At 41.9% G+C, this 11,977-nt stretch overlaps 1 protein-coding gene across 8 annotated transcripts in view; it reads right to left on the bottom strand.

Annotated features, from left to right (window-relative positions):
• Positions 1-397: 397 nt before the first annotated feature.
• CEP350 (centrosomal protein 350) overlaps positions 398-11,977 on the bottom strand; it is a 78,071-nt gene continuing 66,491 nt past the window's right edge. For all 8 annotated transcript variants that reach the window (XM_064454506.1, XM_064454505.1, XM_064454511.1 and 5 more), the window contains 2 exons: positions 11,457-11,579; positions 398-4,410 (listed from right to left, as the gene is read on the bottom strand). In XM_064454506.1, coding sequence (XP_064310576.1) covers positions 4,246-4,410; positions 11,457-11,579 — 288 coding nt within the window. In that variant the 3' untranslated portion in view covers positions 398-4,245. The remainder of the gene's footprint in view (positions 4,411-11,456; positions 11,580-11,977) is intronic.

Raw genomic sequence — 11,977 nt, 5'->3', positions numbered from 1 at the left:
AAGAATTTAATTCCAAGACTGTTGTTCAGCATAAAAGTAGCTTTCCCCCCCAAATGTTTTAAACAATGAGTTTTTAAAACCTATTTTAAATAAAAACATGCAAGGCGTAATTTTTCTCCCACAGATCATGAGGTGCACTCCTGCAATGATCACGCAATGCTATTTTTTGGTTTTGCTTTTATCAACACTCCACTTTAACAATAAAAATATTCTAATAATGTTATGATTATAATGAAGGCAACTCTAATGAGATTTTTGTGGACTGTGATTGGTATCCCAAGTACAGCATGAGACAGAAAGGGGAACGTACAAGGGACAAGTCTCCAGGACACCTTCAGAAGTAGCAACCATTTGGGTAATTATAAAGCTCAATTTTACAAAGAACCAGAAAACATGATTAATTTATAAATCAGTTTATTTACAGATTTTGTTCTCTTAAAGTACATTTCAGTTACCAAAGATATTTACACTGGTGTACACAGGGACCACCCTGGTTATTTTACAGCTCTTAATTACAAAATAAACCAAAACCAACCCACAAAACCCCTCCACATCCTTGAGTCTGTCTACTGTGCAAAGCCACTCTGGATGTGAACATTAGCTGAAACTGGGCCAAAAACCAAGTTATCAGGTTATTTACACATACACAGTAAATGCGTTTCTTTTCACCATCTCCACTATAGAGTACACAGGGAGATGGAGCCTTCCAAAAGGTGGCTTTGCAAACGTATATCAAAAGGCTCTGCAAAGTCAAGGAAAAAACTAGTAAATGCAAGTTAATTACAGTATTCCTCTTTCATCTGTATATATTTTTGCATTTAATGTTTAAATTACAAATAAGTTCAATAGTTTGCTTTTCTCCATTTTAGTTGATTTGTAAACACTTCAGATGCACTGAATACCTTCTAAGACTCAACTGTTCTCTGCTGAAAATTATTTTTCTAATATTCTTAAGGTAGCAAAGGGATATGAAAGTCAGAACTGCAGGCAGTTCCTTGCAGAATAGTCGCTTAAAAGGTCTCTATCACTGTGCTACTGAAGATCTTCTGCAGGTACACACTTATTCAAGTATTGCAAAAAGCTAAGGCCACTTTTTCAAGAAAGGAAAGTGAACAAGACGGGATTTTTCAATCCCTCATTCCACCTTGTGAGCAACAAGCCTTTTCTGAAAGGCAGAAGTACTGATATTCCACAGCTCGGCTCAGGGAGCGTCCTGCTGTGAGAGAGGTACTCGCGCTTCTTGTCCTCACAAGCCTGGGCTTTCCCACCTGGCACCGAGATCCTTCTCAAGAGGGAACTGCATCCCCCCAGTGATAACAGCCACTGCCCCAAGCAGCTTACGGGTCTCGGCCTTGAATCTTCTAATACAGTTGCACCAAGATAACCAGGACCCAGAGATGTAATCTTGTTCTTACAATGGGAAGGTTGGGGAGAGGATAGAAATAGAGAATTCAGCCTCTGCTTGTGAGGCTCCAGGCTTCCCCATACCTTCTCATTTCCAGCCACGACCCAGACAGACCACTGCTTCATCGCGGTAACCAGCAGTCCACAAGTACTCAACACCCTCGAGGTTTTGAGTTTACACTCGAAGTAACTCAACACACCTGAGGTACTGAGAAGATAATTCACATACGTTCAAGTCTTTTTAGGGTTGCTCCTAGCAAGGATTGCTACCAAAAATAAATGGTGACATTTGCAAAGGAATAAAGCCATTACTTAGACACAGCTTCCTTCTGCCCACACAGCTGTAAAAATAGGTGCTACTTCTGTTGAGGATACTAAACTAGTGCTATCCAAGCCAGCAAGACAACAGGCATACGATCTCCAATGGTCCTTGGTACGTTGGCAGGCCAACCTTCTCCCTGCTCAGGGATGCAGGGCAACCTTCTCAACACTGGCCATGGTATCTACACAGCAGAAACTAACTTAGTCTCTCTGATACTCCAGCTATGAATCTACGCTGCAGGTTTCCACCTTCTTTCCATAATTGCTACCTATAAAAATAGCAATCCTGGCTATTGAAGAAGGTACACCCAGGAAAGGGAATCTGAGGCGGTGACCCAATGAGTGACACCATGCTGGTTAAATGTAGCAGCTTTAGTTTGCTTCCATCTTAAGCGTTTGAGTGTTTCCTGGTTCAGCATCATGACATTTTATGTAGACAAGTGAATCACTTAGGAAAAAGAGCTGAACAATGCTCCATCAAGACCATCTGACTTCCAGCCAGCCAGAAGGGCCACTACTGCAGGACAGACACACATATGCCCATTGGAGGTGTTCCTATACACCATGACCTCCTCCTTGTTCTTCCACTCATTAAGCTCCCATGAATATGGCTCACCATTAACTCACAAGTGAGGTGCTGGCAATACTACATCTGAGAATTTGCATGGACTTCTGACAAAGCCAACATTTCCCAGCGCTGTCCCTGAAGAATTACCAGCTGCATGTCGTTGTGCAAAATGCAAATATTCCAATGATAGCTGTCAAAAAAAAAAAAGTGGAAAAGAGAAAACAAGATGGAGCAGTAGCAGAGGTATGCATAGCAGGAAGCCCAAGAACCAAGCAAATGAATGAAATGGTTGAGATCTCCCCACCATGCCTATTGTGGGCTGCAGCATCTTTGGGGTACCTTCAAGGTCTTCAGAGTGTCTTTCCACGCTCCAGTGTGTCTGAAAAATGTGACTCTCCTCTGGGTCTTGTCCCACGTTGGCAAACAGGGACATCCACTATTAAGGCATCAACATTTCGACCCCAAATTGTCTGTGTTCCTCCAAGAAAAACGCAAGAATGGGAGGGATGGGTTAGGAACGAGCGCTCAGCAGAAGGACGCTGCAGTTGAACCCAGCACTGAGTCAACCACTAACGGCTACCCATGGCCTAGAAGTTCTGGGAAAGGAAGGACACAGACGGCAGGAAGTTTCACATCATTTTTGAGCTCAGTCTCCTCAACTCTCCATTGTCTCTGAACCAGGTGTGGGCAAGGTCCATTCCTAGTTCTGCCTTTGCTTCCAGCCCCTGGTCACTGAGGTTTGGTGGTTCTTACCTTCCCCCCCCCGTATTGGTCTCAAGAAGCTGGAGGCTTTATGCAAAGAATACAGGGCTCTGGAAATTTCCAGAACAGATGCTTTCTCAAGTTCAGCTGTCACAGTGCAGCCAACTGCACAGGACACTCTCCTATAACCCACTTAATAAATTATCTGGAAATAAATAAAAAACCCACAAGCACAAAACATGCAGACAGTCAAGCACCAGACACCACTTTCTTTGGTGAATACACTCTGTTCTCTAAATTGTTCAAGTAACGCTTCTCCAATTTTTTAGGTGACAGTAAAGGGAGGAAGCTGAGAAATTGAAGGCCAAATTTTTGAAGGAAACATTTTCTACTCCTGCGTGCCTCATGCCTGAGAAAATCCTGAGTATCCATTATCTGGGAGGAAGTGGTGCTCCAGGAAAAGAAGTGCTACATGGTAGGAGGAAAGTTGTCCATGGGCTCATGTTTCACGCTTGACATTAGGCGGCCTTTATCTTGCTCCACCTCAGGACTGAAGCAAGTTACACAGGAAAAGCAGCAGGAATTCTTTACTTGAATGCAGAAAGCAACATCATGTAATTTCCCTGGACTGGCTGGCACCACACTTGGTACCACATCACAGAAGAAAGATGAAAACCAGCTTCACAGAGAAGGGAATTAAATGGGCTCTGGAGCAGAAGAAACTGATGCACATTGTTAGGGCTGCAGGAGAAGAGGTGTTAAGATTATAACACTGTTCAGTATGGTAAGTCTCCATTTACGACTGAAACCTGACCAAACCGTTTCTTCTCCAAATTACTCACATTACTAAAGACAAGTACTGATGGCTGACAACCACTCCAGCAAAGCAGCCAATACCCCAACTCAACCCAACCCTTTCAGAGCACAAGCTGAACACGTCAAAGCCCCAGGCTGGGGCCCCAGACAGCTGCTGACAGTTATGTGGCATAACTGTATTGGCACACGAACAGTCTTGAGCACACCACAGTACAGCCTTGAGTGAGGGATCAGCTTGTTCCAAACAATAAATCCGGTGTGAGGTCTCTAGTGGCAGCGGATGCAAATTCAGGTTCCTTTAATCACATCTGAACTGCCTTTAAACCCCACATGTGGAAGTCCAGCAGCAGCGCTTGCAGGGTGGAGCGTATGTCAGGAGTCAGAAAGGCCCATGACTCAGTGGTTACGCAGGTCTAAGTTTATTTTCAGTACTGTCAGACAAGCAGCAATCTCCGCTGTTTCTCATTTATCTGGTTCAGTACATCAACCGTGTCTCTGATCAAGGCCTCGAAGATCCCATCTGCCAACTGCATCTTTACACACAGTTCATCCTCATCATAGTTCACCCACTGTGCTTCTTCCTCATGAAGCTCCTGCACCTTGGAGGTTAGAAAGGAAAAGGCAAAACAAACATTACAATTCTGTTGCTCTAGGAAAATATCTCCTGCAAAGTTCTAGAGTCCAAAACAGTGTGCATATACCAACAACATTATCTCCCTTTGTAAGAGACTACAGGAAATGCTTGGAATAGCAAAATGAGCACAGATCTCTTTGAACCAGGCTATTTCACTGTATGAATGTTTTCTACCTTTCACTGTAGTATCCATTTTAAAGGATTTCATACTCCTGCACAAGTTTCTCACTTGAAAGAACTCAGCTAATGGGATATTCTTGGCCAACAGCAGAAGCTTCATTAAAAAAAAAAGTCCCTAATTGTGGATTTGCAAGAAGCTGATTCCACGCAGCTTAAACTGGTAAGAAATCATGCAAAGGCCTTGAACAGGGGAAGGAGAGAAAGAAGAGACTTTACTGCAGTTCAGTTTATTTGTATAAGAACTAGAAAACCTAAAGGAAATAACTAACTTTTCCAATTCTTCTGTATAGGAAGATAAAATGCTAGCATGTGTTGAATGGTAGTATTACAACCCATTTGCACAGAATAATCCATGCTTTGTTGGGTTTCACAGCATTATTACAAATGGAATTTTGTACCATTACATATAAAAGAGTAAGTCAAAGAGTATTTATTTCCTTCTGTTCCTAAATTGTTAACAAAACCCTGTTTTACTAATCATCACTGGCAAATAGGTATTTTAGTAACAGACAGAAATATATTTGATTTTATTCAGCAAATCAAGTCTTATTGAGAGTCTCTCCAAATTGGACATCTCCTGTTAAACTTGTTAAAAATTTGTCTAACTGACCAGTTCAGTATTACAGATACATCCTAACAAAGCTCAAACTTTTGCAAAAAGGAGTGGGTGCAAACATCACTCATTTAAAATGACAAAGAAAACCTGCTGAAAGCTCTTTCTCTGCTCAGCTTTAGCAGAAAGCTCCTCTGACCATAAATCCTACACTCTGAATTCAAAATACATTTATACTGTCCACATAGACAAGTGGGCCAGACACCTAGACACTGCCAAAGCAAGGTTAAAACATACTGAAAATCCACTAATCCAGCATCGCTATGTTCCCGTGCCGTGATCTAAAGAATGCAAGAGCTATAGCCCCAACACCCCCTTCTCCCTCTTTCGCCTGAAGCTAAACCGCCCAGAAAGTTTTCCGTTTTGAAGGTGACAGCTGCTGCAGCATAATGATGATTCAATAACCCAAACACAGTGTGAAGCCCAAGAACAGGCTGCTGTGGGGACCCCAGGGAACCGGCGCCGCTTCAGGGTTTGTAGCCATTCATAAGGCTTCAGTTATACATGGCGTTTCAGTCTGACAGCTCCTTTCTTCCTCCCTCAAGAGAGCTTGGGGAAAGGGGCAGGGATCTCATCCTGCAAACAGCTTTGGAGGAGTCCTGCTTACAAGCCTCTGCACTACCACAGCCAGCACTCTTATTTTCCATATGGCTGTCAAAGATGAGGTATTAATGGCTTCATTATGCTTCTAACTAATAAGGAAGCAGCAGCAATATTGGCAATCAAACTTAAAAGGAGAGTTACAGGTGAAAAATAATTTAAATTGAATGCTAACAAGCAGCAGATAGCTGGGTGTAAGTTTGTATGTGGGTGAATGTCTGGAACAGACTTCTGAACTCTCTCTCAAGCGGAAGCTTGCTCCCTGGAACCGATATGTGCTGGCTGTAAATTTTGATAAACCCTGGACTAGACAACAGCAGCATGTCCCAAATCCTCCCAGTCCTCCTATCAATAGAGAGGCATAAGATAGAAGCACCAATATGGAGGCTGATCATGTGTTGTGTGTCTGTGTCACAGTCTATTTAGATGAGGAAAAGCAAGAGATGGGGGTCATGAAAAGAAGAGGTGGTGCCAAAGATAAAGGTTCCCAAAAAGCAGATGTGGTCTGGGAAAGAAAACAGGGCCCAAAGGGCGGTGAAGATCCTGACTGGAGGAAAGATCCTGGAAATGGGTGAAGATCTTGGAGGTGAAGGAGGTAGGTGGAGACAAATGCCAGAGAATGCCCAGGGACCTTGACTGATGACATCAGAGACTGGTAACAGGGAGCAGCTGCACAATACCAACTGATGGGATTTTCTGCCTGACCCACCCAGGCCAGTAGCAGCTTCGCTGCTGGGAAGAAGTCGAGACCTAGTGAACGTAACACTGGGGGTGGAGGGAAGCAAGTGAGTAAAACAATCAAGCAGGTTAAAAGCTCTGATCTCACTGTCCCTTAAACAAACCCCAGTATCCAGATCCACACTAAGCTGCTCTTTATTCTGTCTCACCTGCAACAATGTGCTCCAGGAGGGGAGGGGAAAAATAAAATAAAATAAATTAGTCATGTGATAAAGAAACACAGGTAAATGGGACAGGACAAGGTAACTTGATCCACGCAGAGAAAGGCTGGATGTTAAATAGCAGCAGAAAGATCAAGAAAGAAAAACAGTATCGGTGATTCATTTTTCTCTTGCCTCTATCATTCCCCTCTTTCTCAGAGGCACAGTGCACAATTTCCTTTGGCATTAGGAGGATGTCCTTGAGCATACTTTTGGAAAACTAAGGGAATGTGCAATTTGCAGCTGCAGGCAAGTCTTGTTTATAGTGTATTCAGAACACATGTGGAAACTGCGGTGCGGCTTTGCAGCTCTAGCTGCAGACATCTAAGCCAAGGCGGTTGCAACTGCTTTGTCTGGGAAATGTTTGATCCATTTGTTGTATTATAACAAACTGCTTCTAAACAATGGAGACAGTTTGCTTATATTTGGGAACTATCGTGGCTTTCACAGAAGTGGGCTTTGCATTGTCTTCAGTACATGCACAGCATTTAAGTTCTTGGACATTCTCATGACAAAAGTAAAACTTTACATATTTGATACCAGGAAGTAAGCTCTCCATACCAGAGAGAAACTGCATTTGGGCAAAGTCAGGAAAAACACAGTTTTAATGAAATTGAATTCCATCCTACAGAAAAAGATAAATAGTGGCACAAGGCAGAAGGCCGTGTAGTATGGCTTTTGTGTGTTTTGTTTGGTCTTTTTTTTTTTTTTTAAACACTCAAAGAAAGAAGGGGACAAGCACACAAAAGAAAAATCAGGAGATAATGAGGTAGGATAATCCTGCTGGCCATCTAATAAATACCACAGTACCCAAAAGCAATGCTTAGAAGAATATAATCTGAAAGAAACTTTAGAAAGTAAATTAGTAAATTTTGATTTCTGCAGGTTCTCATTCAAAACCATGAATATCTGCAAAATAAACTACATTTAAGGAGTAACTCGATCACTTGGAGACTGAAAAGTACAGAAATCCAGAAATAAACTACTGCCTTGGAAGAATGCCAGAGGAGGAAGGCAGGCAGGTGCATTCTCACAGCCTTTCACTCTCAGAGTGCCTGGAAATCCTAAGATCCACGACTATGCATATGAGCAGGCTTCAGTTCTCTTACTGTTGCACTCCCCTTGGGTTTAGATCTCAGGCACCAGAGAAGCGGGCGTTCCAATCAAGCCAGCTTGATTGGAACAGCTTTGCTTTGTTGCAGAGTTCAAAACTGCATGGAGAGAAACATTCTAGCCCTGAAGGCAACAGGTCAGAAGATCAAGTACTTTTCAGCACTCGGTTGGCAGGTTTCTCAGGTGCAAAAGCTAAACACACAGGTTTGGCAGAATCCGGTAAGCTTTGCTTTGTGAAGCTCTGGACAAAAGAGAAGAGGGAGTGGCAGGGAAAGCAATGGCAGAATTTGTGCAAACAGATCAGCACAAGGAGTTTTGGCTGAAGACCCAAGTGGAAAAAAAAAAAAAAGGAGTGGAAACAGTCTATTGTTAGCACCTGAACTGAAATAAGGAGATATGAGGGTGCTTGCTGTAGTTTAAAAAGAGGTTTTGAAAGGTGCAGGCAGCCCTGATGTACTGAAATGTGGCACCTCGGTCTACGTGTACATTTGAGATTCTCCCACAGAGCACAGACAGCATACACGAAATAAAGGTGGCAACACAAAGGGACATGAGGAAAAGAAAGCAATCACCTAAACATTCCTTTAACTTGATTTTAAACAAAGTAGCTTTTCATAAACATGCACCTCCTGTACTCATTTACAGAAAGCCAAGATTTGCTGTAAATGTTAGTAACTGCAGCAACTATCCAGCAGATCAGAGATCTCTCTTAAGAAATCCCAATACAAATGCCTTCTGAGAACAGAGATGCCTGATCAAAGTTAACAGTGCTGCAAAAAAGGAGAAGAGGAAGATGTTTTTCTGTCACTGTCAGAAAAACATGGCTATCTATATTGGTGCCAATGCTGGAAAAGCACAGACAAAAGTGAAAAATGCAACTAAAGCTGCAGTGACTGGGGGAAGCAGCAAAGATCAAGGCAGAGCAAGGAGGCAAAGGACTAACCCATCCTGTTCTCCCCTTAATTCCCAGCAGGTGTGATGGCTGACTGCAGTCACCCATAGAACCCAGCATCACAGAGAGCACCAGTGCAGTACAGGCTGCTTCTGCTGTTATGCCTCTTCCCCACAAGGCTGAACCTCTGGTGAAGTCAAGAACCACTGGGAATTGGGTTTAGTATGATAAACCCAGAAGGACACATCCAGGGACAATGAGGGAGAGATTAAAATGGGCAGAATAGCTTGGCACTTGCTTCTGTGTCTTCAGAAGAAATAAAATGAAATTGAGCAAACAGCTGTGGCTCCTGGTTTTGAAGCCACCCAACTATCCAGGTACACAATGCCACTATTTGACAGTCATTACTAATACGCTGCAGAAGAAGGCATACAACAGAATCCCCTTCCTCTATATCAAAAACCCTCTCGCCCTTAGTCACGCCTAGCTCCTGGGTCAGCCAGCATTGGACAGTTGGATGCGTGCAATCCTCTCAAAGTCACTAAAAATACATAGTTGTCTCAACAGAAAACTATCAAAGGATGTTTTCATTTGAAGGTTAGTTTTACTTGAAGGGGAGACGAAGAAACTGGGAAGGACCTGTGCTCAAAGTTTAAATGCAAATAACAGAAGCCTAAGAATGTTTACCTCTGCTTTAAAAAGATCCTGTTTTATTTTAACAGTCTTTGCCCTTTATAACAGCAAAAGTATGTGGAGAATCGAACAGCTCATATGTACGCACATGACATCCCGTGCATAATGCAAGAGGCGTATATTGGCTGAGTCTTCACAAAAACTTGAACAAAGCATTTTCAACTCTAATTTCTAAAGAAGTTTCTACAGCAACTAAACCTACCAAAGTAGTCTTCACTCCTTTTTCAGGAAATTACTGTGTTGTACTACTTGAATACTCTTTAAACAAAATTTGGAAAACTCCAAAACTGACCTCTCAGTTTAGGGCTACACCGTGAGTTACTAGTGGACAGGCAGCAGATCTTGCACAGACCTGTATATCCACTTAAGACCTTGGATTTGCATTATCACAGAACTCATGGCCTTAAGCACAAGTTGGGAGGCTGACGAGGGCACAGAGAAAGCTCTCTAGATACTTCATGTTTTATTGAGATTTTAATAAAGCAAGGCAAGAGAAACTGAACACTATCTCCTCAGGTTTTCAGTTAGAAGTTTCCCTGATAGTGTCTCACATTACAGTATAAATTTGTTTGCAATGCCACTGAGACTACCCAATTCCTAAAGCATGGCATGCTGCAGTCTTCACAGAGTTATTTCTCAGGCTTCAGCTAATATTTTATTTCCATATTTTTGTGAGAACAAAATAAAATTAAACATTATTTATTAAGCCAAGTTTGTCAGAGCTCCATTAATCTTTGATGTCTGGGGCTGCATGTAAATCATAGACCAGATCATCTGAACTCCAAACTTGTTCCACCTAAAGCACTTTGGATGCCTTCACCTAGAACAATTTTTTCCAGTCAAGAATCTTTCTTTCCAGGTATGGTTCAAAGAAATTAGGAAATTGGTACACAAGCATAATGGTTGTACTATTAGTTCTCTCAGGGATTTTTGTGCATGCTCTAGCAGCCTCCATATCCCAGAAACAAGCGTATCCCAGAATCAAGCATACTAGGATATGCAGGTCCTATAGATAGATATTCTATTTACATACAATTAAAATTAAATCCCTGAGAAAAAGCCTGTGTTGGAAACCTGCCACTGATGGGCAATTAAAAGACCACACGACGATGACTCAAAGTTACTTATATGTATACGTGTGTGGAATCAATTTCAGGTATAATTAAGTGAAGCACAGTGTTAATGACGACTCATATTCCCAAGCAGAACCTTCACTATCATTATAGCCAATAAAGATGTTAATCATCCTGCAATACAAGCCAACAAATAACTTTCAAAAACTAATACACAGCCATACATGCTCTACCTTATGCAGTTTTAGCACTGAACTGCCTCTGCCCCAGTGGCAGCTGCATTCACTATTTTATGACAAGTACTACAGGAGCAGGAGTCCTACTCGTTGCTTAGCTTTGAGGAAACGCCTAGCTGTGGGTACCATCCGGCAGACAGGTTACCTTGTACTATGGATTATCATGTCCCACATACTGTCTCTTCAAAGTCTTTTGCTGTTCTAACCCAACAACTTCACTACCAGATTCGACTGAAAGGTTGCAGATCTGGTCTATTAAGTTCTCGGTATCACAGTCTCCAGTTAAACAATATTACTTTGAAATAAAAACATTTAAAGAAGAAAAACATACTCCTTTCCCAAATAAAAAGTTTACTTTCCTTTCAGTCAGGTATTTCAGTTTCATTCTGTAAATTCAATGTAAATTAAAAACTTTTGGGAGTGGGCAAATTTATACTCCAGTCAAATCAGTAGGCATGAATAAAGAATTCACTCAAGTCACCTTACTTCGCTGCCACTGGACTTCTGTTTTTGTCAGTAGGGTGCTCTCTAAAATTAAACACCTTCTATCAAAACCTCATACACACTTTGTATTCTTTAAACAGCATGACTGAACACTGAAAAATACAATCATATGTCACACTTCAGTCTGGTGGACAGTATCTGACATGATTGCTTATTTTCATCCACTGACCAGTATATGATCCACTCGGTCTCGTTTCTTCCGCCCAAATTTCATCATCTTCTGCCAGTCTGTTTTGTGATTAGGCTCCTTCCTCAGGCTGAACAACTTCAGTACTTCAGCTGCAATGAAGCTCTACAGAACAGTAAAGGCAAGATTTATCACATTTGAGCTAAGAAATTAAATGTATGCACACAGTACCTACCCTAAAATGTCACATTACAGAATGTGTAATGGTTTTCTGTTTAGCTAAGAGACATATGGTGTATGCAAGAAAGTTACAGTGAAAATCTCTAAGGCAGCATTACACAGGTAGAACAATTATTAAATCCAGAAGAGGAGCAGGAGGGGGAAGGAAATTACATTGCTGCTGTAACAATCTTGAGAACAGAAACTTTCCATTAAACAGTATGACAATTCATTTTATGAGAGGATATTAAAGAAAATCAGGGTTGGAGTTTGGTGTCCTTGTCCTGTACCCCTGCTCTCCCCTGCCACATGCTTTTGAAAGTCCTTTCAACTAAGTGATATAG

The sequence above is a fragment of the Phalacrocorax carbo genome, chromosome 6 (genome assembly GCF_963921805.1).
Source record: "Phalacrocorax carbo chromosome 6, bPhaCar2.1, whole genome shotgun sequence".
In the NCBI taxonomy this organism is placed as follows: domain Eukaryota; kingdom Metazoa; phylum Chordata; class Aves; order Suliformes; family Phalacrocoracidae; genus Phalacrocorax; species Phalacrocorax carbo.
The sequence above is the reverse complement of the archived record's forward strand: the minus strand, read 5'-3'. Positions and strand labels throughout refer to the sequence as shown.